The 24,904-nt window shown below is 50.1% G+C and overlaps 11 protein-coding genes across 11 annotated transcripts; 6 read left to right on the top strand and 5 right to left on the bottom strand.

Annotated features, from left to right (window-relative positions):
- Positions 1–1,085: 1,085 nt before the first annotated feature.
- Positions 1,086–3,896, bottom strand: VC83_04719 (uncharacterized protein; the record flags this gene model as incomplete). Its single annotated transcript, XM_024468347.1, has 2 exons — positions 1,086–1,386; positions 1,492–3,896. 2 exons carry the CDS (start codon positions 3,894–3,896, stop codon positions 1,086–1,088), a joined length of 2,706 nt encoding a protein of 901 aa, XP_024322631.1.
- A 379-nt stretch (positions 3,897–4,275) lies between these two features.
- VPS41 (vacuolar protein sorting-associated protein 41) lies at positions 4,276–8,281 on the bottom strand (the record flags this gene model as incomplete). The annotated part of the gene is made up of 5 exons (XM_024468348.1): positions 4,276–5,094; positions 5,147–6,869; positions 6,918–7,906; positions 7,958–7,984; positions 8,036–8,281. 5 exons carry the CDS (start codon positions 8,279–8,281, stop codon positions 4,276–4,278), a joined length of 3,804 nt encoding a protein of 1,267 aa, XP_024322562.1.
- Positions 8,282–8,451: 170 nt separating this feature from the next.
- Positions 8,452–10,002, top strand: VC83_04721 (uncharacterized protein). The gene has a single exon (XM_024468349.1). The coding sequence runs from the start codon at positions 8,481–8,483 to the stop codon at positions 9,714–9,716; it is 1,236 nt and encodes a 411-aa protein (XP_024322749.1). The 5' UTR covers positions 8,452–8,480; the 3' UTR covers positions 9,717–10,002.
- Positions 10,003–10,046: 44 nt separating this feature from the next.
- Positions 10,047–16,124, top strand: APC1 (Anaphase-promoting complex subunit 1). Its single transcript, XM_024468350.1, has 2 exons — positions 10,047–13,118; positions 13,166–16,124. The coding sequence occupies exons 1-2, from the start codon at positions 10,181–10,183 to the stop codon at positions 16,090–16,092; spliced, it is 5,865 nt and encodes a 1,954-aa protein (XP_024322563.1). The 5' UTR covers positions 10,047–10,180; the 3' UTR covers positions 16,093–16,124.
- VC83_04723 (uncharacterized protein) lies at positions 16,125–16,947 on the bottom strand. The gene is made up of 3 exons (XM_024468351.1): positions 16,718–16,947; positions 16,410–16,550; positions 16,125–16,308 (listed from the first exon to the last, which is right to left on the bottom strand). The coding sequence occupies exons 1-3, from the start codon at positions 16,862–16,864 to the stop codon at positions 16,153–16,155; spliced, it is 444 nt and encodes a 147-aa protein (XP_024322564.1). The 5' UTR covers positions 16,865–16,947; the 3' UTR covers positions 16,125–16,152.
- VC83_04724 (uncharacterized protein) lies at positions 16,945–18,192 on the top strand. Its single transcript, XM_024468352.1, has one exon. It carries the CDS (start codon positions 17,129–17,131, stop codon positions 18,122–18,124), a length of 996 nt encoding a protein of 331 aa, XP_024322748.1. The 5' UTR covers positions 16,945–17,128; the 3' UTR covers positions 18,125–18,192.
- Positions 18,193–18,363: 171 nt separating this feature from the next.
- CCT6 (Subunit of the cytosolic chaperonin Cct ring complex) lies at positions 18,364–20,498 on the bottom strand. Its single transcript, XM_024468353.1, has 6 exons — positions 20,365–20,498; positions 20,219–20,313; positions 20,146–20,167; positions 19,855–20,091; positions 18,802–19,801; positions 18,364–18,727 (listed from the first exon to the last, which is right to left on the bottom strand). Exons 1-6 carry the CDS (start codon positions 20,404–20,406, stop codon positions 18,498–18,500), a joined length of 1,626 nt encoding a protein of 541 aa, XP_024322760.1. The 5' UTR covers positions 20,407–20,498; the 3' UTR covers positions 18,364–18,497.
- A 193-nt stretch (positions 20,499–20,691) lies between these two features.
- On the top strand, positions 20,692–21,605 carry VC83_04726 (uncharacterized protein; the record flags this gene model as incomplete). The annotated part of the gene is made up of 3 exons (XM_024468354.1): positions 20,692–20,830; positions 20,933–20,975; positions 21,266–21,605. The coding sequence occupies 3 exons, from the start codon at positions 20,692–20,694 to the stop codon at positions 21,603–21,605; spliced, it is 522 nt and encodes a 173-aa protein (XP_024322825.1).
- Positions 21,606–21,614: 9 nt separating this feature from the next.
- Positions 21,615–22,214, top strand: VC83_04727 (uncharacterized protein; the record flags this gene model as incomplete). The annotated part of the gene is made up of 1 exon (XM_024468355.1): positions 21,615–22,214. One exon carries the CDS (start codon positions 21,615–21,617, stop codon positions 22,212–22,214), a length of 600 nt encoding a protein of 199 aa, XP_024322762.1.
- A 720-nt stretch (positions 22,215–22,934) lies between these two features.
- On the bottom strand, positions 22,935–24,020 carry RPS26 (40S ribosomal protein S26). The gene is made up of 5 exons (XM_024468356.1): positions 23,794–24,020; positions 23,707–23,740; positions 23,503–23,630; positions 23,266–23,368; positions 22,935–23,148 (listed from the first exon to the last, which is right to left on the bottom strand). Exons 2-5 carry the CDS (start codon positions 23,727–23,729, stop codon positions 23,034–23,036), a joined length of 369 nt encoding a protein of 122 aa, XP_024322831.1. The 5' UTR covers positions 23,730–23,740; positions 23,794–24,020; the 3' UTR covers positions 22,935–23,033.
- Positions 24,021–24,828, top strand: RPS27A (ribosomal 40S subunit protein S27A). The gene is made up of 3 exons (XM_024473061.1): positions 24,021–24,056; positions 24,205–24,585; positions 24,641–24,828. Exons 2-3 carry the CDS (start codon positions 24,211–24,213, stop codon positions 24,734–24,736), a joined length of 471 nt encoding a protein of 156 aa, XP_024328829.1. The 5' UTR covers positions 24,021–24,056; positions 24,205–24,210; the 3' UTR covers positions 24,737–24,828.
- The last annotated feature ends 76 nt before the right edge of the window (positions 24,829–24,904 follow it).

The raw sequence follows: 24,904 nt of genomic DNA on the forward strand, positions 1-24,904 counted from the left end.
AAATCGGTGTGATCACTCAGCATATACCGAGGTAATGACTCTCTACCAAAGTCTCGGTCCAGATTGTCTTATCAAACGCGGTGCTTGGAGCTGCTACTGCAGTGTGCAACCCTCCCAGCATTCCAAGCGTGTATAAAAATTGTATTTCCGACAGAAAAATGGACAAACGGCACAGACAACCAAGCTCTTTTGCCCGCAGTTGGGTGCGCTGGGTGGAAATCTCTATGGTGGCTCTCTCTAGTTTATAGGGAAAGATATGGATAAAGCGGCACAGAAACGAACTTTATTCCTGCAGTTGACGTTGGGATGGTGGGGGGGCGGGCTTGAGCTCTAGCAGGGGGAGGACGGGCGGAGATGTAAATCGCCCATATTGTAGAGACGAGACTTGGTAATTCAACATGGAATCACTAATTTCAAAAAAACCATTCGAGTCTACCTCTGATTCCAAAACAGCATCACAGATCGCCTACCTATCTATTATCATAAAGAGATACCCAGTATACCCCCAACACCCGCTGGGGTAGCTAGTGTGGTTTGTACTTGGGAATAACCGTAGGATCTTCGCGTTTTGCCCGCTAGTAGTCGTATTTACGGGTGTATTTCGAATGGAGAGGGTCGTGCCGTCGTATGAAGTTTTGAACCCATTTTGTGCCAACCGTAAGTGTATTATCTTGATTCGTATGCGGCCGTTTTTAGAGGAGTAGATTCGCTATTTGCCGTATAGAAGTAGATCTAAGGAGTAGGCCTCGTTCGTCCATAGATAATATCCATTGAACAAGCGTTGTTTCCTTAGTAGCTGTGAGTTTTAGGTCTATTGGTTGAGACATGTTGATTAGAAGGAGGTTAAACGCGTTAGAATTGATGAGGGGGTGCGCAGCTTACTTGCGTGAGCAGCTTACTTATCGCGTACGTTATTAAGGAACTAGATCTGTTTTTTACCTTCCCTTCCCTTCCTTCCTTTTAGTAAAAGATATATTAAAGCCCCCCCCTCATCATGCATGGTTCCGAATAAAATGATATAAACACGAACCCCCTCTCTCCCCTCCAATATTTACAACCCAACCCCGCGGGGTTCTCAACTCAACCTACCCCGGCCGCCTAAAAACATGCGCCTCAGTATTCAGCACCCACTCATCCAAACTCACCACCCCCGGCTCACTATACAACAAGAAAAAATACTTCAGCGTCTCCGCCAACCAAAAACTCTCCATAGAATCCTGCTTATACCCTTTCCCCCTCTCGCGATTCACGCCGCTGAAGGCGCTGTGCCCGATGGAGGTGCGCGTGCTGTTGATGATGGATTCGAACATGCCCCAGCCCTTGGTGGGCCAGGCGGGGGAGCCGGTGATGCGGTGGAGGTAGAAGACGGATTCTATTGCTTCGGGGCTGATTTTTTCTCTCGTTAGCACTGCTACCCAACCCCAAACTAATGTACCAGCTAACTAACGGAAGCGGAAGGGGGGGGGTGGGAGAAGAAGAGGGGGGACGTACCGAAGGATATACTGATCACTCTCCACCTTCGCAAACCCGAGTGGCAAATTATTCCACTCCAACAGATCAGAAATAAACTCCTCATGACTGAGCGGTCTATTCGGATCCTCGCGCCCCTTCGGTAGGCTACGCTCATGGGGGTTCACCGGGACGCCTTCGGTGGCTGTTTTCGAGGGGGCGACGTATGGGATTTCCGGGAGTGCGCCGTCGGATGTGTGAGTGGTGGTGCTGTTGCTCGATATAGCGCGCTTGCGATTGATATTCGCAGCTGGTGGTGCGCTGCCACCGAGACTATAGCTGGTCGTCGTCTCATTGGCGCGGGGGACAACCGCATCCCCATCCCCTTCCGCCATAAGGGGTTTCTCCTTCGCCTCTGCCTCCAGCCTCGCCTTCTCCTCCTTCTCCTCCTTCACCTTCTTCTCTGCCATCTCCACCCTCACCCTCTCCATCCTCTCCTTCTCCTTCTCATACTCCTCAATCTCCCCCTCCCTTAGCGACCAGCGGGGATCAAGGTACTTATAATACCTCTCCTCATCCCACTCACACTCCAACGGATTCTCGCACGGCACCGCCCTAGCATCCTCCGGCATAACCCCGCTCTTCGTCGCCTCATACGCCCACACGCACCCATCAGCCAGGCGTTCCGCGATGGACAGATCATTGTCAATCCCGAAAAGCTTAGCGCCCATCCCCACCATTCCCCCGATGAAGCACGTCAGGTGCGTGACCTCGTAGATCATCTCGTGGTTCCGGCCGTCGGGGAGGTAGGGGTTAATCTGCACTTTCCCCGAGAAGAGCACATTGCGGCCCCCCGGGATTAAGGGGCGGTAGAGGAGGTGCGTGCGAATCGCGTCCATGGTGCTGGTGTACAGCGTGCGATAGGTGCTGTCGAGTCCGCCGAGGAGGAGGTGCATTTTCGAGAAGTACTCGTAAGTCGAGTCTTGGCCGCCGCACATGGAGAAGCTTTGCCGTGCTGGGCCCGGCATGAGGCCTTGGGGGCGGCAGAGTTCGTCTTCGGTGAAGGTGCGTCTGGGGACTAGTTTCTCTGTTGCGTTTTGGGATGGGATAGCAGCGGGCGTTTCCGCCGGTGGTACGAAAGTCGCGTTGCAGCCGGAGGCATCGACGCTGTCGGGGAAGATGCCCTTGATCTCCGTCCCGCGCTCTTGCCACTCAACGAGTGCGTTTGTGATGCGCGCGACGGCATCGTAGTATTTGTGCTCCCCTGTGAGCTGCGCCAGACGCGTGAATTCCAGTGTCAAGGATCCCAGTTCCGCGAAATTGGAATTCCCAGCCGCTCGGTGGCGTTCCGAAGCACTGTGTGGCTGCCACGCATAATATAGCACTGGCATTCTGTTTGGCGTATCGAAGGTACTCATTAAGATCTCTCCCAGCTCCGTAGCCTTCGTCAGAAGCACGGGGTACTTCGCATCACTAATATCATACGCCGCTAACAACCCCCCCAGGTATCGAATAGTCGTCTCGAACACGGGAATAGACGTCTTAGTCGACGTCGTGAAATCAATCTTCTCAACCGTCTCAAGCGCCTCCTCAAACTCGTCCTTCAACCCCATGATCCAGAGCGTATCCAACGAATCGACTATCGTCGCCGCCCACCCGCAAAACGGGTCACGAAACCCCCCATTCACAGGCCCAACCTCATCGTGTCCCCACGCATGTTTCTTATAACCCTGCCACGCGTGCAGAAACTCGTCGCGGACCAGATCTCTCCGCTCCTCGCGCAGGGATCTCGCCTCTGCGGACTCGGCGGGGAAGTCGAACTGGATCCGTGGCATCTTCTTGGGCGTGCCGGTGGGGAGATGGATCAGGTCTTCTGGGGCGATGGGGTAGTGCTCTGTGGGCTTCTGCCAGTGTATGGTTTTCTTTTGTCCGTCCTCGTCGTCTGTGTCGTCGTAGGTGATAGCGGCGGGGGTTGGGGGCGTTATTGGCGTCGGGGGTGCTGTCTGTATAGCCGCCAATGCTTCGCTGGTGCTTGGTTCTGGTTCGATAACGGGGTCGCCATTTGCAATGACCGGAGTATTCTGTGCCAGCGGCGCCTTCGTCGAGGTTGGTTCAAGGTCGACGATTGGCACGCCACTCGCAACGACCTGCGTATTCTCCGCCAGCAATGGCTTCGCTGAAGTTGGCTGAACCGCAGTAACAGGTAGCGCATCCGCTGAATATGCAATCCGCTGAATATCAACCACCGGCCTCACAGGGTCCCTTCCCTCCGCACCATTCCGGTCCCCATTCTGCTCCGACGATTTCCCAGCGTCGCCATACGACGAGGTACCGAACGACTTCGTCGCCGCCTGCCCCTCCGGTTGCGTCTGCCAGATATTGTAGAACGTAAAAACGACAATCGCCGCAAAGACTAGAAACACCCTGTATCGTCGGATTCGAAGCATTGTGTCCCGTTCAGCTCCGAGGGGGAGTCGGGTGGTCGTACGAAGGGTCGCGTGGGGTGAGGGCCCTTGTACTCTTGTACTGGATGTACAGCACGGACTGACTGAACCAAACACTTTTTCACTGCTCCATTATTATAATATCTCCATCGACGACGGCGGCGGTGACTATACAAACAACGAACAGTGTCTCGCACAAAGCCAAGCCAAAGCCATTGTGGAGAGAGCTTACATTCTGGCAAACCATCTTATCTTTATTAAATTGTATGTAATTGCCTATAAATCCCAAAGGCCTTCTTCAAATGCAAATCAATGCCCCGCTATGCGCAATCTCCATTTCGGAAACCCGATCATCCGTCATCATGACTCGTCGAAGCCTCCCTCAACTTGCATGCTCAACAGGACAACCCCCCGATATCTTATCCCTCAACAACCTCGCATGCGTAACCTTGGCTCCAACGCTATGATTCTGTACAAATTGGCCATCTTCATCCAAGTCCACCGACGGTGGCGTTGACGGCCGCGAAGGATGTGTGTATTCGAGGAGATGACTGAGATGGAACACATGCCCGCATGCGAATCCCACTAGCGTCTCCTGCTCGCCTTCCGTGAATGGCTCACCGCAGCCAACGCAGTGGCCGCCTGGACGGATTGGTTTCTGAGCGCGCACGGCTGTTACGTTGTCATTATCCTTGTCGCCGTTATCCGCGGGGCGTGCTGCTACGTCGACGGGAGCCACGTCAATGTGATCCTCGGCTTTAACCACAACATCGAACTTGACACCCTTTCGTTGTCCTGAACGGAGTGTATTCTGTACAGTAGCCACTTCGCCACGGAGGACACGGGCAACGCCTGAGCTGATGCTGTGCTGGATTTCGTATTCTTTAATCATGCGACTCAGGCCGTCTCTGAGACCGTCGATTTCTAGACCTTCAGGGATGCGGCGGACAAGAGTGATGGGGTCGATTGCTGTTCCAACTTCTTCTAAGAGGCCACGAATGAAGCGCGGCTTGTCCATTGAGTAGTCGAGGAGATCTTCCCACAGGTCTTTATCAGCTTGCTCCTTTGCGAAGTTAATTGCTTGCGAGACATCTGCGAGCTGATCTATGATGAGGAAAAGGGCGCGTTTCGTTTGCCCAGTCTTGGAGTAGAGGTAGACAAGTTCTGGTATGTAGTCTCGTTCCTCGCATACTTGGGTTGCCTGGAGATGGTTAGTAACGTTGAATAAATCGGAGAAGAGAGGGAGTACGAACCTTCTCAAAAGTATAAGATGTAGAGCTCTTGAGAAACTCCATTAACAAGGCCCGATCATACGATGCAAAGGCCTGTACGGCGACATCGGCAAACTGTTCCACATGAGCTCTGCTCTCAACCAACATCCTCTCTCGCACTTCGGCGGATTTATCATCTTGACTATCGCCATTCCACAGTGCTCTGATGTAGAAGAATAGATATAAGGGCATATCCTTATCTTGTAGCTGGGTGATAACAGACTCTGGCCGTACCAGTCCACGCTGCGCTTCGTCCACGAGAAGAGTGATGACATCCGCAGTTGCCTCTTCTAATTCCTTCCTCGAAGCGGATTTGATCTGCTCCTTTGACACGCGGATTAAGACCAGACCAGGAATATCCCCGGCAACGGCATCAATCAGATGGTAATCTTTGATAAGTGTCATGGCCGTATCAGCATCTTGTAATTGCATATAGCACTTCAAAGCATCTTTGGGTCTGCCATCGGCAAGATACAGCTTTCCCAGACACTCCTTTACTATGCGCCAATCCCGTCCCATTTCCCCGTCTTCGACAGAATCTTCTCGGACCTCGCGGTACTTTAGCTGATTCTCAAGCGCTGTGGTGACGGTTCTGATCCCGAACAACTCTGGTGGCCAAACATCAAGTAATTCTTTGAGTCGGAGTCGATCTGTTGCAATGTAATGCCCGAGAACGACCTCGTAGATTGTAGACGGTAAGGGAGGTTGCAATTGCGTTGTGGGTATGTAATTTGCAATCTCGCCGAACTTATTCGCCCCTGCAAAGATCCAAACCCAGTGCTCCCATCTGGAAGGGCTGCCCAGAACCTTGCCGCATACTTGGCCGGCCATGATCCAGTCGCCGTCAGTGATAAGCTGTTGAATCCACAATTCTCCAATTCGCCTCTTCTCCTTCTCGACCGACGAATCAATGAGTCGAGCAGCTGTTTCTTTAACTGATGATGCGTCATCGTAGAAATCGCCGGCATCGTTTCTTTCCGGGGTTCCAGGGCCAATTTCAGCCAATCTCTCAGCCGAAGAAGATATGATCTCAGGATGATCGTCAAGAAGGTTCCAGGCGTCTTCATACTTGTGCAATTCTAGCAACCACGAAAGGTGGTCTGACAAATCTCGCTTGGTAGCCAAAATGCAGTCGTAAGGACTATGGATGAATATTTTAATACCGGGGGCTGCAATGTTCGGGTGAGCTGGTTGTTGAGGGCGAATTGATTTGTTTCTGGAGCTAAGAGATCCGGATTGGCTGGCAGAATCACCACTGCCAACACTACGGGTACTTTGTGCAGAGCTGAGCAGTGTTGTTGCATTGATTGTGGCATTCCACATGCCGCTACCCATGCCAGCCAAAGTCTCAAGAGTAGTCCTCGATGTCCGTGTTGTTGTCGGGCCCTTCGCTGCTGGTAGAACACCAAGGTGGTAATCTGCAGCCGACAGCCGCTCAAATCGGCTCACAATCAAGCCATCAGTGTCGATTTCTTCAGAAGTAGACAGTTCGATAAGTCGCAGCTCGGGGGGGGCGGCGTTTTGCCGGCGTTGTATGCCTCCTCGTGGCTCGCTGCCAGTAGAAGCGGTTGATAGCTTGGATTTATGGCCCTTTTGAGTTGGTGCCTCCTCAGCATCCTCATCTTCGGGATTAATATAAGCAAGTACAAGAAGTAAAGTAGGGGTATATAACGACAATCCAGAAATTATGCAATCCATTCTCAAACTATTCACATTAGTAACCCTCAGCGCTGGGATATGATTCAAAACATACATTTTAATGATCTCTGCACGACCAACACTACGCTCTCCAGCATGCTTGCCAACGCCGACTCCACCAGGGTGAACATGAATGATCCAAATAGTGCTTCCCCAGCCAACTACAAGTTTTTCGATCGGATCCATATTCTTTGCTGTTTGCTGCCTGAGCTTGGTAACAACAGGAGATAACGCCGTGGTGATTAGTCCGTCATCATCGGTTCCGAGAGAGCTTTCATCGATCCATTCCGCCCGGGCCTTCCACACCGCGGCCATCTCTTCCCAACCAGAGTCTTGGGGACGATCAACGTGGGCAATGCGCTTCCAAGCCGAATCTAGATCTGCGCTTTCAAGGCCAATATTCGACCGCATAATCTTTATACCCTTCTCGTTGACCCAAACAACGTATTTTCCTGACAATGACCACTTGACTGTGCTTATGATGCCTTCGCCAGAATGAAGAGCAGTGTCCTTTCCTGAGTTGCCTCCGAGCCCAATCGTCCCGAGCCAGCCAGATGCTGTGGCCGCCGCGGTTCCAGTGGTGGTGGATGTGGCATTCGTTCCGGACCGCCCTCCAACAGTCACGACCAGGTTCCCCGCGGTACCCCCTGAGATATATGTTCGGTCATTCTTGTAGTCGGGCGACAGGGCAACAGCTTGGACTGGCCTCGCAAAATTTCGTAGCTGTACATCTTTTATATCCACAAGTGATGCAATGCAGACATTCCCATCTATAGAAGACGTAGCAATGTAAATCGCGTTCGATGGAATATTCGGTATGACTTGCTGGCGCGGAGCCCTTTGTGCAGCCGGGCTTGACGACACAGATGCAACTGATGCCGCTTTTTGCGATTCATTGATGGCCTGAGATACGGCCCTGTTGACTGCTTCTGACCTCGGGTCTGATGTTGGTGGCGGGAATGGGGAAATCGATATCGAGGAGATCGATGCGGAGTGAGCATGGTAGACTCGTAGTGACTGGAACGACGGTAATGCTAGAACGTGCTTCACAACCTGTTAGTATACAGTAAACATACATTATATTATCCGACTTACAATATTTCCGTTGTGAGTGCCAATATACTATGACTTATCAGCATTGGCCCAGGCCTCGGTTCATTACAATATGCTTACCATTTTGTCCCCCGCGACTAGGAAAGAGCTTGTAGCATCTCCATTTCTATACAACTGCGTCATATACCCAGTCATTCGAGCATTCTTCAGCTTCGGTTCATCCTCGTCCTCGTCCTCGTCCTCGTCACTGCCGATGGTTTCGGTCTCGTTCTCATCGTCGTCGTCCGCAGTGTCTGGTTTGTGAGACCGGGAGTCAGGTGGAATAGCTTCGTGCGCTTCCCCGCGCTCCCCCGAATCTTTCGCCATTTTCCCAGGCAATAGTCACCCGGGTGCTTAGGTCGCTGTTCAAACGACAGGTGAAGCAGTCGACGTCACAGCACATAGCTACAGCATGGATGACTAATCAAACCCCAGACAAGGCTGAAGCCTTGCATCGCGGGATGGTTCCTGAATCGAACTTTACAAATTTACCAACTCACACATGTCACCTTCATTATAATCCGTTATGCCCTTTAATTTTTCTTCACGGATTTTTAGACGGCAGCTGCTGTCCCAAATAGGGGCACCAAGCCTCATAAATAACGCCCAAAATGTAATTCGTCAATTCCGACCGCGCTTTCCTAGCCAGCTCACCCGAGGCTGTGGCGCATCGACACAACAGATACGACAATATAGCGCTGCCACGAGTGATCCAGCAGAATCTCAGAAGCGAAAAAACCCTCGATCTCCTGCAGTACAACGTTCGTTAAGGCGAGTTGCGGTTGAAGCTGAGCGGTCCAGTGGCGATGGGTCGCGGGGCCAGAAACTATCTTCTGGTGACAGCCATGGCCTCAAAAATATCACAGCCATATGCGTCGCAGAAGAATTTGCAATGGACAGCGTTGTTCGAATACTTCGATCTCAAGGGTACCCGATTGATCCCCAGGGCACGGGATTTTTGGACGACCAAGTCGTACATACCAAAGCTGTTAATGGAGGGGATGTATTCATCTTTCCGTCTGGGACGATAGTTTCATGGTCCTTGCCAGACGATCTCGCCATTAATTTGGCAACTCAAACGTTAGCACCTGCGGCTATAAGCCCACACTTGGAGCAGATTGAAATGGAGGATCTGGAGTACCAAGAAGATCCCAGTCAAGTAGCGAGCAGCATCAAAGGAGAGGTTATCACCTTGGGTACCAAGAAGGAGGCTTTTGAGAACAATGCCTCAAGTGGCAAGACCTCAACTACATTGGCACAAATTGCGTTCTCTTCAGGACTAGCCCGGTCTACGAAGCTCGCAGTTCTTGAAACTTCACTCACCAAATACCTTGACTCGACACGAACCATTCCACCTATACTCTCCCGCGGTGGCCGCCTGCCATTCAACCAACAATTTATCTTACAGAAGACCGGTGCTCTTTTAGAGCTCCGTGCACAGCTCAACCATTACTCGGAACTCACAGACTCGTTGCCGGATCTATTTTGGGATAGTCAGCATGAACTTGGGCTAGAGGGATACTATGATCAGGTGGGACGGGCCCTCGATGTCAGCGTCCGCATCAAAAGCTTGAATGCCAAAATGGATTATGCCCATGAGATCGTTAGTGTTTTGAGGGAAACTCTGAGTAAGAACCATAGCACATGGTTGGAGTGGATCATTATTGTCCTTATTGCGGTCGAGGTTGGATTCGAACTGAAACGCGAATGGAAGGAGAGGATGAAGGCTAAAGCTGAAGCTAAGTCTCTGAAGGATGAATAAAGCTGTAAAATAGGGCTTTTTTTGGGAAGTATAACAATTTCTGGGTGCTACATGGGCGAACAAGGTTGGGAGGTTGTGTACTGAGAGATAGTAACGGGGTTAACAGCAATATTTTTATATCTCGGTATTTGCGAGACGATTATACCCTAAATGTACAAATATAGACTCCTGATTAGACTTTTTTCACACAGGTATTTACCTTCATCTGTTGAAGGCTCTTTGATAAACGTTCTCAAAGAAAAAGGGGGCCATCTTTCTCACGTCTAAAAAGTGGGTCCACGAGGCTGTACAATATGGCCAACGTCGCAAGGCTTTGGAAGCAACGCGACAGACGCGTTGAACAATCGTGGAAAGAGCTCACTTCATACTACCAGCATGCCCGGTGACCGCAAGTCTTTAAAATGCTACATCTAAATCTGCCTAGATTGATAAACGCGGATGGAATTAACTGAGGCTTCGTAGCCATGGCGTCGGTAACCTCACTGGGGCTTCATTACCCCACGGCTCTACAATACTTACAACAGGAGCATCTGCTGTCTGAGGACCCGGCGCTAGATACCTATGAGTGGCAGACAATAGCTAATAACGACGAAGGAATTGCTGGATACGATGAACTCATCACTACGAAAACTTGTGTCGTCTGGTGTCGAGGTGGAATCGTCCGAAAGAGCTTTCGATTTGAGATTGAAGACGAACCAGTCACCCAAGCACTTCTTACGAGTTTCTCGACAGAGCACGCGAAAAGGGACCAAAATAAGCCAGCTTTCGCCAGTTCCAAATTCCATCACTTCGATGCGGAAAAAACGAGTACACTGGGCGAAGAGCACTGCAGGTCAAAAGCCCTGGTGGTGTTTTTGAGGACACAAGCTCATATCTACTTCCTCTCCGGCACGAGCCATATCGTCCATCTACCTTTCGAAGTCGAGCATGCAAGTGCCTCTACAAATGGGCTTATCCTTCAAAGGAAACTGCAGTCCGAAAAGCTGGCGCCACTGTCATTGAAATTTCCTCGTGTCCCGCCAAATTCCTTTACGACTTCTCAGCCGCAACCATGGTCCGCAGCTAGTTCAATCCAATCTACATTCTCTATTGCAAGCCTCGGCTCTCCACAGCAGCTTAATTTGCCGCCGACATCTTTATTGGGTGACCTGTGGCAGTCTCCGCCTCGCAAAGATGACTCTCGCTGGCCCCGACTTTTTTCGCTCACGGATCCCCTCGCGGAACTAGGTCTCGTTGTGACATCTGCTAAGGTTAACGGGGCCAGGAGGTCATTGCTGAAGGCTGTAGCTATAGACCCTGCTGACGAAATTATCCATGTGACTGATCCTCATAAAGTTACTGAAACGAATATGGATGCCGAGGGTTCAGTTACGCTTGTTGTCACTCTGAATCGAGAGACGAGCATGTATACAGTCTGGACAATGGAATATGTGAACCAAGAAGAACCACTTATTAGAAAGCCATCCACGACGAGTGATGTGAAGCCTCGACGGCGAAGCTCATTCATGCCAGGCACCGGTGCAACAACCCCAGTTGCAAATACCCAACATACCTTTCGAGAGAGCTTTGGGGGCGCCGGTGCTGGTATTAGCATAATGAAGCCTTCCAAGAGGCGAGAAGACGGTGCAGTCGAACAGAATGTCGATTTTGTTTCCTCTCTGGATCCAGACTCAGAAATCAACGGTGTTCCGAGGAGAAAATCAAGACGTGTGAGCTCAATGTTAGCAAGAGGCGACCTGTCGGCCTCGGCATCTCACGACCGATCCATGTTCTCGGAAATGAGCACCGCGGGACAACAGCCTAATCCGCGTGTAGATTCCATGGGGGGTCACAATGGCAGGGCCAGCTTTGGATTTCACAAAGGATTCAAAAATTCAAATTCGAACCAGCTACCGCTTAATTCCAGTGTCAATAGTTTTCTTGAAGCTCCAATTGATGATCTTCTGGAGGAACTGAAGGCTGGTGGGGACTTTGAAGGTTTTCATAGTATGGGACTTGAAGATGAAGACTTCGAGGCTCTCAGGAAGGAGATCGTATTCACGAAGATCGAATCTATACCTGCCGAACGCAGCAACTTAAGGTACTCAACCCAACACAAACCAGCGCAGAGCCAATGCCGAGTTTTCACATTGGCTGCTCCATCAAGCTCCCTGCAACGAAACCAAATTTTCCTCTGTATACTCGATCCCGAGGAGAAGAAATTTGTTGTTGTTACCCTCAATTCAACACTGAGTAAAAAGAATCGAACACCTCAGGGTGCACCAAAAGCCAAGAAACAGAATGTAGATGGAAGCAAGGAGCCAGTTGTTAATTGGGGCGATGTCGTCAGGGCAGACCATGTCATAGATGCTTGCAAAGTATTTGACGGAGGAATTTCCCGAATTCTAGTTCTGTCGGAGACAACAGATGGGTTCGGCGAACTGACACTACAAGCGCCCTGGGGATTACTGATGAAAATATCTGTTCCAGGCAGCCTGGTAATGAATAACATCTTAAGCCTCGGGTATAATGGCCAGCCTCGCACCAAACCCGAAGAAAATCGGACGAAAATGTTGAGCAGCGGGCCTAGAGCATTACGTGGCCTAAGAAACCCATTGCCTGGTGGGATGGTGGACATTGTCGATGAAGAGGGGAGATCCCATCAGTTGCATTTACGGATGGAGGCTCGACTTCCTCTTGTGAAGAATGTCCTTGATGCTTGCAAATACGTGCTGCCGAATAAGGGCGGAGAAGCCGTTCTTGCTGGATGGTGGAACATTCGGCAGTGGCTTACTGATAAACCATACATTGGATGCGACGACGAATGGAGTGCTCTCGTTGTGTCCCTTCTTATTCTTGTGCTGCCGTTTCGAGCAAAGCCTCTCCGTGCTAGCCCGCGAAACCCCAGAGCTGGCTCTGTACGGACTGGCCGTACTGTAGACTCAGCTACAAAGGATGTAGATGACATACTCCATCACAATTGCACCATGAGCAATTCACTTCCGTCTTGGGCTCTCACAGGTGGGTGGGACTGGCTGAGAAAAGAAGACAAACCTGGCCCCACGACTCCGCCGAAGGCTTTGGGTGATGAAAGCAGCTTCTTGCAAAGACACGTTAATATTGCTCAAGACTATCTTAATACGGCATTGGGAGATGCTGCTGTCGGGACTGGTGGATATCTACCCACTGCCCATAGGCAGAGTCCAGACCTTCGGAAGGATGCCCTTACTCAAATCATCTCTGGACTACACCTATTGCATGAAGAACATAAACTGAATATCGCAACGGTCGACTCGTTGACTACAGGAAATCCCAGCCTGGCACCAGTACTGTCGCAAATGTGCAGGTGGATAGGCTGGAATGACTGGGCAGACTCGTACGACATTGAAGATGCTGTGGCTGAGGGCATTGCGTTTAATCCTAGTAAGCATATCCCGCCATTTAACAAAGATTGCGTTAACATATTATAGCAAATGCCACAGTTTTAGCTCAGCCTTCTCTTCCGCCGTCTATCTACGACTGGATTGAAAGGTCATTAACTGTACAGATAAACACGCCATTTATGGCACTTACAGATGTCAAAAATAGGACATATAATAATGGTGGCTCTATAATTGAGCAAGAATCGTCGTCCATCACACCACGGACGTCACTATTCAGGAAGCTGTTCACTGTTGTGCATCCGAGCGCGTCGTCAATTGAGATTGTGGAAGCTCTTTACGCAGCTGGTTTCACCACGCATATTTTAGATACCCTTCCGGAGGCTCTTCTCATACCTTTCAGAGAGGCACTAATCGAGTGTCAAAGTCATCTTCAGGTCTCCTGGGGAAGAGAGCTTCTGAGTCTCGTCGGACGAGAAGATGTTAACATGCTCCTTTTTCCCGAACAACGAAGAAGGGTTGCATACGCATCCCCCTTAGCGCCAACCCATGAGTCCAGTAATGATGTTCATTCCATATGTTTATCACTCTCGGAACAGGAGACTGTGGGCGCTTTTGATGGCTCTGCAGAAGTTGATCGGCAATCAATCAGTCGGCTCATTTTCAAGGATGACAGGCGGCTCAATGAAGCGGCCAAAATCCTGAACACGTCGAAACCCACTTTGGCCCGCTGCGAACCGGAACCAGGCTGGTCCGAGTCCGATTTACTAGAGGCACAGAAGGTACATGTGCAGGAGTTGGCGATCCGAACATTGGCGGTGCCGCCTGGGCGAGGACTACTGTACTTCAGTGCACGGGTACCCCTTTTGACAGAGAAGTTTCCAATCGGAGGGTTTAACCTTCATTGTGTGTTCAAGCCAGCCAATAACACCGTTGGGGTCGATAAGAATGCATTTACCGAGGAGAAGTTGTGTTGGGCATTTTTCCATGCCGGCGTCTCGGCTGGCTTGGGCATCTCCCGCCAGGCAAGAGGCATAGATACCTCTTGGATCTTGTTCAACAAGCCTCAGGAATTAAGCAATCGGCATGCGGGATTCCTCCTTGCACTCGGATTAAACGGCCATCTTAAATGTGTGGCGAAATGGGTTGCCTTCAAATACCTCACCCCCAAACATACTATGACATCCATTGGCCTGTTGTTGGGATTGGCAGCATCATATCTTGGGACGATGGATTCTCTTATTACCCGTCTACTCTCGGTACACGTTACGCGAATGCTACCTCCTGGAGCTGCAGAGCTTAATCTCTCTCCTCTGACGCAAACTACCGGCATCATGGGCATTGGTCTCCTATACTGCAACACTCAGCACCGCCGGATGAGCGAAATCATGCTCTCGGAGATTGAGCATGTTGAAACTGAAGTGCTGGATGAGCCCCTGAGAAATGAAGGTTACAGGCTTGCAGCGGGATTCGCCCTCGGGTTCATCAACCTAGGGAAAGGTTTTGATCTTCGAGGTTTACATGATATGCAATTAACGGAGAGACTACTGAAGCTTGCCGTTGGAAGCAAGAAAGTTAACTTAGTACACGTCCTTGACAAAGCAACCGCTGGTGCAGTTATAGCCATTGCTCTCATATTTATGAAGTCTGAAGATCATGCTTTAGCACGGAAGATCGACGTTCCAAGCTCCATTCTTCAATTTGATTATATCAGGCCCGACACATTCCTGCTCCGCACACTTGCAACACATTTGATTATGTGGAGCAAAATTGAAGCAACTGCGTCCTGGATTGAGAAGAGTTTGCCGAGACAGTACAAATTCAAGAATAGCCTGACCAGCGTCCGTCATCTTTCAGCCGAAGATTTACCATTTTACAATATACTCGGTGGCCTTTGCTTCAGTATTGCTCTACGACACAGTGGAACCGGAGATCTTCGCGTCAGAGACCTCCTTGTCCACTATCTGGACCAATTTATGCGCATATGTGCTCTTCCAGCCTCCAATTATGACCAGAAGCTCGCACGGAATACTATTCGGAACTGTCAAGACCTTCTCGCACTTTGTGCAGCTACGGTGATGGCTGGATCTGGCGATCTCGTTGTTTTCAGGCGTCTTAGAGTGTTGCGTGGCCGCGACGACAACGAGACACCATATGGCAGCCACCTGGCAGCGCACGTTGCAATAGGTGCCTTGTTTCTTGCTGGCGGCACTCACACATTTGGCACATCGAACCTTGCGATCGCGGCTCTTATGGCTGCTTTCTACCCACTCTTCCCAACTTCGATCTTGGACAACAAATCTCATCTTCAAGCTTTCCGCCACTTCTGGGTTCTAGCAACAGAAGCAAGGTGTGTGGTAGCACGCGATATCGATACCAACATGCCTGTTTCCATCCCACTCGAGATTTCTCTACGCACGGATAAGTTTACCACAGGCACCAACCCTTCGGTCTCAAGACATGCACCTTGTCTCCTCCCCGAAATCGACCATATAATCTCCGTCGGTACCGAGAGTCGAGAATTCTGGAACGTTGTGCTCGATTTTGAGAAGAACCCTGATCACCTGAAAGCATTCAAGTCAACACAAACCATATACGTAAGAAGACGTCCTGCCTATGATTCAAGTGCGGCGGCTTTCCACGCTACCATTCAGGCCCTTGATGATACAGACGGGGCAGATCAACATCCTCTGCAGTGGTTATTTGAGCTACCAGCATTTTCCATGCTGACAACGGCGGAACGAGCTCTTGTTATTCCGCCCGAGGGCTCAGTGGGACGACGAGCAGCTCACACGAGCACCGAAGGTACGCTGGTGGATGCGCGGTTGGTCCTAGAGGAGGCAACGCTTCACAGTGGGAAGAGAGACAGGTTGCAAGGTCTAAAATTACTGTTTGAGTGGGCGAGCATGATGCAGCGAGATGGTAGAGAGATGCAGTGGGTTCGGCAGGAGGTTGTGGATAGGCTCAGGGCAAAAGTTTGGATGATGAGCATCGATGGTGACGATGAGCATTCATGATGGGCTATATTCTTGGAACATAGATAGTAACATAGAACATAATCTGCTACTTTCCATGATTCATAAGTGACCACTAACTTGGTGGGCAACCGCCTTCCCTTTGCCAGGCGCCTCTTCGAAAAACTTCCTCCACCTTTCTTCCTTCTTGAATAGCACTATCGCCATCATTGCACTCGGGTCGCCATGATCTGGGTCTGCGCCACCTTCTAATAACGCCTGTTGCTGTGTAAGGATCTGCATATATAATTCATAGGGATGTAATCTAAGTGAAAGCAAATCGAAAGGCAATAAGTGATTGGAGGGAGGGGTTAAATTACCTTGACGACTTCGCTTTCATTCTTGAAGACCGCACCGGCAAGAGGTGACTGGCCTCGGTCGTTTAGAGAATTTGGGTTCGCTCCGTGGGCAATAAGAAGCCTGACGAGTTGAGAGTGCCCATGATAGGCTGCTAGCATGACCTCCAAATTGTTAGTTGCTGGTAAATGTGTTTCCGGGGATAAAAGCTATGCCATAATAGATAGGTTCATAGAATGAGAAATGCTGCAAAAGCAGCGTAGAGTGTTACTTTTACACCTGGGAGAACCAAAAGGTAAATAAGCATTAAAGTATGACCTGGTGCACTCACTAAACTATCCCCCTTTTCATTTGTCATATTTGCAGGTAACCCAGCCGGTAGGGCTTGTTCAAAGAGGTCTATCTGCCCAGCACGTACGGCATCATAAATCCGAGCAGCAAACGCAATAGCTTCGGGTGATAGCGAAGGGGCATCCATTTCTTCGGCAATAAACTAGATCTTTAACGTGCAGCTGAGACTAAATCAATGGCACCGGAGTCGATGCCGCGATGGTGTTCGTGCCATCATATATCTCAGCCTTGCGGATGGTGGCGGCTAGCCTCGGGACTAGCCTCGGCAACTTTGCCTGAAAGCACTGTCCGTACCGTACGTCAGTCAGCCTTGCACTCTGAGCCTTCAATTATTGTGATATTGGGATTCACAACACTTCAACCTCGATCTCCCACCATAAATTTGCACACAATGGTCCAAATCCTCCCTCTGCTTCACCGCAATGCAGCCCGCAGCCTCCGATTCCTCGCACGCCCCTCAACTGCCCGCTTCTATTCCGCACCTGCAGGGCCTCAAGTCCTCGTCACTGACCTCCCAGCGCCCTCCACCGGCCGCATCCGCGTTCTCTCCCTGAATCGCCCATCCGCTCGCAACGCCCTCTCCCGCTCTCTTCTAGCAGACCTGCGTGCTCAAATCGACGAGATCGCCGCAGAGTACGATTCCGAGGGCAACGAGATTCCACTGGCGAAGACATACGGAGGCGCCGCAGGCCCCAATGAACGCGGACGCACACGCGCCCTGATCCTCACCAGCGAGGTAGAGACATGTTTCTGCGCTGGAGCAGATCTTAAGGAGCGCGCGGGCATGAGCCAGGAGGAAACCAGTGCGTTCCTCGCGAACCTGCGAAGCACATTCTCTGCCCTCGCGGCGCTGCCTATTCCGACAATTGCGGCTGTGTCGAGCATGGCTTTGGGTGGAGGTTTGGAGCTGGCTCTGTGTGCGCATCTGCGTGTGTTTGCGTCGACTGCTATCGTGGGACTGCCAGAGACGAGGCTGGGCATAATTCCGGGAGCTGGTGGCACTTACCGTTTGCCTGCTGTTATTGGACAGAACCGCGCGAGGGATATGATCCTGACGGGCCGACGTGTGAGCGCCCCGGAGGCATATTTCTTGGGGTTGGCGGACCGCTTGGTAGAGGTTGTGGAGGAGGAGGGGACAAAAGAGGGAGAGGAGGATAAGACTCTGCTAAAGAGGGCTGGAAAGGAGGCCCTCAGCGAGGCGGTTAGACTTGCACAAGAGATCTGCTCGGGAGGCCCGGTGGCAGCGAGGGCTGCGATTCAGGCAACGGCGTGGTGCAGGGAGGATATGGAGAACAAGGCGTATGAGACCGTTGTGGCAACGGAGGATAGAGACGAGGCGCTCAAGGCCTTCAGGGAGAAGAGGCTACCGGTATTCAAGGGGAGGTAAAGAAGCTTAAAGAAGAAGTTGTCTGATATAGATATATACCTACCGATCAAATTTGAATAAAATTGAAAGGAATCTAGCTGCCAAATGACGGATATTGATAATGGTTAGCTTGTTGACCATAAACCCGACGTGATTTGTTTCTAGCTTCAATCAGGACACAGCTCTATAAGGGGATTGAGACTTGCAGGAAATGATTGATATAGTGGTCACAGAATAGGAATTCTACACGAGACGAGTCATTTACAAGATGTTTCATATTATATATTCTACAATCCTGCTATTGTAAGTTATTGTACATCATTTGGAGGTCGCTATTAAGATCTATGAGTTTTTATCGTATTCTTTAGCGCCTCATGACAATGCCAAACTCTCTCTACTCATCCATTCCCGGACCAGGGCCTCCCTGCCTGCCCATCTGCCTAGCCTTCAGCATCTCATCACATAACAACAGATTCGATGCGATACCAGAGCTGCTTGCCACCGAGTTTCTCAACACGCGGAACGAATCGTATACACCCTCCAAAACTGGATCCATCGGCTCACCAGATGATAGGTCGAGGCCGGCGATGTTTCCGTCGGCGTACTCCTCTTGGAGGCCAACCACTGGTCAATATTAGTTTACGAGTCCCATATAACTTTAAAGCCTGCATATAGCTGGCAGAGAGGAGAATACTTACGGGAATCCTGGACGTCGTGGCCAGAGTTGGCAGCCAGAGTCTTGGGAATGATCAAGAGCGCATCGGCGAAAGCCTGGACACCCCACTTCGCCTTGCCCTTAACTGTCTTGCGGAACGCATCGCTGTTGAGATGCGCGGCGCAAGCAACTTGGAAAGCTCCCGCGCCAGGAACAACGCTCTTATCAACGATCATGTTATAAACACTGCGAAGACCATCACGCACCGCATCCGAGATTTGGGTGATAGTATGTTGGTTGGGTCCCTTAATGAGGAGGGTGACGGATTTCGGGTCCTTAACCTCATCAATGAATGTGTACTTCTCCTCACCAAGTTGGTGCTCATAGACACGGCCTGCCCAGCCCAAAACTTCAGGGGAAAGGTCATCAACACTGTTCTGTGCAATACCGCCACAGATGAGTTGAAGCCTCTCCATGTTTCTGCGCTTGGCTCTGCGGAGGGCGAAGATACCGTTCTTGACGAGAACGTCGAGGGAGAGAGGGTCGATACCCTTTTGGTTGATAATGACGAAACCCTTCTTTGGGTCATCACCGCAAACCTCCTTCTTAAGCTCAACAATCTTGCGAAGCTTCTCATCCACGAAACGCCTCTCGCTCTCGACGAGCTTATCCCTCTGTTCGGCACTGGAGTAGTAGAAGCTGGAGTTGATCTCGGACTTCTCATATTCTAAGCTGACGTTCAATGACAGAATAAAGGCGTTCTCGACATGTTTCTGCATATCAGGATGGCGTGCACCGTGGTCCAAAGCGAGTCCACGGATCAGTTGAGTCTCAGAGGCAGTACGGTGCTGCATCTTCATGATCTCAACCATATGTAAATCTGGCTTCGCTGGTGCCTGGTAGATAGCAAGAACAGCATCGACGATATCTGGAGTAAGCTTGTTGGCGAGGGTGGAGTTGAGCTTGGTTGACAGGGAAGTGCGTGCAACGGAAAGGAGTAATTCGCGGTCGACTTCTCTCTCGAGCTTGAAGCCGTCCAAGAACTGCAAATATGTCAGCAAAAGAAATGATGCCACCCGTTCAATGAATTCCATACCTTAAGCGCCTCATTCTTCGCAATCTCGAAACCATCGGTGATAACCCTGGGGTGCAGTCCTTCCGAGATGTGTCTGTCGGCCTGCTTCAAAAGCTCTCCCACTAATAATACAACGGAGGTCGTGCCATCTCCACAGATATCGTCTTGAGCGGTCGCTGCTCTGGCGATCATAACTGCCGTAGGGTTTTGGATCTGCATCTCACGAAGGAGAACATTTCCATCTTTTGTGAGTTTAATCTGTTGATATATTCGTCAGTTCCGTCAAGTATAGCTCCAACGAGGGGTTCGTACTCCACCTGCACCATCAACCAGCCTAAAATAGAAGTTAGCAGCCATTCGTCGTATTTTTGAGTTTGTCTCTTACATCTTTATTGTCCCCGTGGGACCCAAGTTCGACTTTAATACATCTTGCAGACCCTCACCAGCATTAATGTTGACCTTGAGAGCTTCTCCTCTCCGCTATTAAATTATTAGCAAGCTGGTGTGAATCGGGGGGTAGGATAAGCATACTCTCGACTCGGCCTTGGGGTTCAGAAGCTGTGCTGCGGACATCTTGATGGTCGGAGCAGAGTTCTAAAATTTATATCGAGGCAGATGTCCTGTTTTGTGTGGCTGATAATAGCTGCTTTCAGCTATTACACACGTCGATTCGCGTTCTATAATTTCTATGCCTCGCGACTATTCACCAAAAAGCCTCTATACCGGATTAGGCCGCACGCATGGACTATAATCACGTGATCACCCTTTCGTATCTCAGCTGCTTCGGAGTATGTTTTTATGTTAATCGTAGCAATTAACTATATGTCATTCTGAATTACCAAAGCGGTATCTACGACCATGTTTTTGCAAATAAGGCCGAGCCTGTTGGCCTTGCCCTTTATCGTCGGAGTGACGGCCGGCTTCTGGCCCTTCCACACCCAAGTTGATGCTGTGGAATCAGACGCGACGAGCGATGTCAAGCAGATCGCGATTATAGGTGCGTGACTTTATTTAATAAAGTCTATATCGCGTTATTATTTACGTATATTCTCTTTCTTGAGGATTCAAACGGAAGGCGTCAAGCAGAATTGACCCATAGTTCTGATATATGACCTTCAATCATATCCCCCACCTCTTGAGGGGTCAATTCACACCCACCGCGCTGGCACATGCTTAGTCTTTGCAATGATATGTGTGCCACTCACATTCCTGATTGTCTGTCACTCAGGATTCTATGGATTATGATAGTTTCCAGATAGGGTTTATAAATTGCTTTATCACGTTTTACTCCTCTGATGCTACTATGAGCCCCTGAACTACGTGCTCTAATGATACCACTTTTTGTCAGGAACTCTCCGAGCATAAGTTGGGCTTTATAAACTCTACAGTATAACATTGGAATTCACATACAGAAGCTAATTCCAACCCATAGGCGCTGGTTCTGCTGGTTCATCCACAGCCTACACCTCCACAAGCTGGCACAAGGCATCGATGTGAACATAACAGTCTTTGAGCGCTCGTCATACGTTGGTGGCCGGTCAACAACTGTAAACGCTTACAATGACCCGGGTCACCCTGTTGAGTTGGGCGCCTCGATTTTCGTTTCCGTCAATGAAATTCTCATGAACGCCACCAAAGAGTCTGGCCTCGATCTTAATCCCCTCGCCGACGAAGAACAACATGAGACTATTGGGATCTGGAATGGCGAAAAGTTCGTTTTATTGCAGACATCAGGAGGGTGGGAGTGGTGGAATAATGTCAAAATGTTCTGAAAGTATGGGATGTCCCCGATCCTCGCCAACAAGCTGATGAAGGCTACTGTTGCAAAGTTCTTGAAGCTGTACCAGCCACCTTTCTTTCCATTTAGGTCACTGTCAGAGAGAGTGGTAGAATTGGATCTTATCAGCGCCACTGGTGTCACTGGCGATCAGCTACTGGTATCTAACTCTGTCTACCCACCTTTCACCACAGACATTATCCAAGCTTTCACTCGCATCAATTACCTACAGAACCTAGGGGTCATTCATGGCTTGGAAACAATGGTCTCTATGGCTACCGATGGTGCCACTCAAGTTAAAGGTGGCAATTGGCAAATGTTCGACCGCATGCTGAATGCGTCGGGGGCAACAGTCTACCTCGATACCGCCGTTTCGTCTCTGGAAAAGAACAGTGCACGGTATACTCTTACGAGCAAGCCCGCAAAAGCTGCACGGAATGCTGTAGCATCGGAACAGAAGTTTGATAGTGTTGTGATTGCAGCGCCATTCCAATATTCTGGTCTAAAGCTCTCTGAAGACCTCGTTGAGAAGACCCCTGATGAGATACCATATGTTCAGCTGCATGCTACTCTCTTCACAACGCCTTTTGAAGTTGGATGGTAGCTATTTTGGCCTGAAGCCTGGTGACGTCGTGCCTACAACGGTGTATACCACGCTGTCGCCCTCTGACGATCCGACGAGCAGGACGGATATTGTGGGAAAAGCGGGTTTCTTCAGCGTCAGTGCTCTCCGCACCGTCACTCATCCCAAGTCAGGCCGAAAGGAGTTCATCTATAAAATATTCTCTTCCGAGGCTGTCACGAAGGAGTTTCTTGGAAGCCTATTTGGGATCACACGCAAGTCTTCCAAGTCTATGGTCTCTATATCTTATTAACGTGTATTTGCAGTACCCGAAGTCGAGAGCCTGTTAGCTTCCCCGAACGACGACATAACCTGGTTCTACCCGCATGTCTGGAACAGTTATCCATACGAATACCCAAGGGTCGCCTTCGAAGACATCGAATTGGCACGAGGGCTATATTATACTGCTGGAATCGAGAGCTTCATAAGCACGATGGAGACGAGTGCCTTAATGGGCAAGAATGTCGCTCAGCTTCTTGTTGAAGATTTCACGGAGCTATTGGGAGGCGTGAAATCTGAACAGAAGGAAACGAGTAAGGTGGTCGAGGAGCTGTGAAGCGGGATAATAATATAACCCAGCTTCATTTTGTGTCGGATGGATTTTAGAGCCGGTGCGTTGGGGGTCAAGCGTATACTTTGCAGCGTTATTTTTATAAGTCTCAGTTCATTTCACAGTCTTGCATCATTGTCAACTGAGTTGTTAAGTGTCAGAAAGCAATCGATTGGTACTATCAACTACGAAGCACACCATTGACTCCATTCCCTTGTACAAGCACCTCGCTCGCCATCCCTAATCAGCATTTAAGCCTGGGTGGTCTTGGCGGCAGCCTGGTTGGGGTTGACCTTCTTGCCGTCCTTGTTGTAGCGAACACGTGGGGGAGGAGCACGGTTGCGGCGACCCTCACGGGAGCGGACACTATAGGCACCATGTCAGTACAAATATTCGTTTATTTACTACAGGCGGATCTAAGGGTTGAAGCCCGAAGTTCGACGCCCGAAGTTCGACCAAGGTTCATCTCAAGGATTGACATACCGGACAATCTTGCCGTGAATGGCGCAAGAGACACAGTATTGCAGCTTGAGGTACATCTTGGGAACGGTGTATTCAGGGAACACGGAAGCGTCCGAGATATCACCTGCGAATTATTAGCGTCTTGTCCATGGCAAATGATGGGTCCTTCCTTCTGGTCCCTTCTCTGTTGTACTGGTATTGGCAAAATCGTTCGCACACAGAGATAGAGTCGCAGCAGGTCGTGAGGTAAGAACGTACGGATGGCGGCAGACTCGACCATGTTGCGGATGGTAAATCTCTTGATTGCCTTGTCCTTTGGGGTGCAACGGGAGCAGTTGGAGCAGCGGATCGGTTTGACGTGTCCACGTCCATTCTTGTTACGTCCACTATAGGCCTCGTCGTTAGTTCCGGTTCTCTTTGGCTTGTCCAATGCGATGGTGATAACCACTCGAGGAAACATACTTGGACGCGCGCTTCTTGACCATTTTTGCGGATTCTAATAATTCAATTAGAAGCTGTTATAAGTTCCACTGCCCAGTCGGTGCTTACTGAAATGTTTTTTATTTCAAATCGTCGAGTTGTCGCGGTTGTCGAGGTTGGTTGTCGTCCTGTCGTCCCAAATTCAATAATTTCAGAGATGACAAGGGTTTCTCACTAGCATTTGCCCTATCGCTTGCTGACTAACCCCCGCCACAGAAGTTGTGTGGCTAACCCTAACCGACCCAAAATTATACGCGATCCATCGTCCCAGATCAACGAACTTCCTCTCCAACCCACTTGCGACCGCTCAGGAAGACAATAAGGTTGTCTAGGTACGTGAGAACAATTTACTTTTCCCTTTGCCTTGTCTTTACGACAAGGCTTTCACAATCAGCAAACACAATTACGAACGCTGAGTTGTGAACCTACAACTTCTCGTTCCCCGCCACCGAAGCCGATATACTGACTGGCGCTTCACAGGCAGTCATGCAAATCTTCGTGAAGACCCTGACGGGCAAGACTATCACCCTTGAGGTGGAGTCGTCCGACACTATCGACAATGTCAAGTCCAAGATCCAGGACAAGGAGGGAATTCCCCCGGACCAGCAGCGCCTGATCTTCGCTGGCAAGCAGCTCGAGGACGGCCGCACCCTTTCGGACTACAACATCCAGAAGGAGTCCACCCTTCACTTGGTCCTGAGACTCCGTGGAGGTGCCAAGAAGCGCAAGAAGAAGGTGTACACCACCCCAAAGAAGATCAAGCACAAGAGCAAGAAGACCAAGTTGGCTGTGCTCAAGTACTACAAGGTGGATGGTGATGGAAAGATCGAGCGTCTCCGCCGCGAGTGCCCTGCTCCCGACGTAAGTTATTCATTGTCTCAAATGATCCATGAACCATTTACTGACAAATTTCCAGTGTGGTGCCGGTGTCTTCATGGCGGCCATGCACGACCGCCAGTACTGCGGCCGTTGCCACCTTACCTACATCTTCGACAACGAGAACAAGGCTTAGATGCATTTGTCAAGGTCTGGAATGGATGAAGTAGCTTCTGGTGTGGTGGAATATGTATCATAGAATACTACAATACAGTTGCTACCAACCTTAATTGTTCCTTCATATTTTGCCCCCGTGACTTCGATTGATTTATTTCGCCCGTAATGTCCAGAACATCGATTCATC

The sequence above is a fragment of the Pseudogymnoascus destructans genome (assembly GCF_001641265.1).
Source record: "Pseudogymnoascus destructans isolate 20631-21 unplaced genomic scaffold scaffold_15, whole genome shotgun sequence".
In the NCBI taxonomy this organism is placed as follows: domain Eukaryota; kingdom Fungi; phylum Ascomycota; class Leotiomycetes; order Thelebolales; family Thelebolaceae; genus Pseudogymnoascus; species Pseudogymnoascus destructans.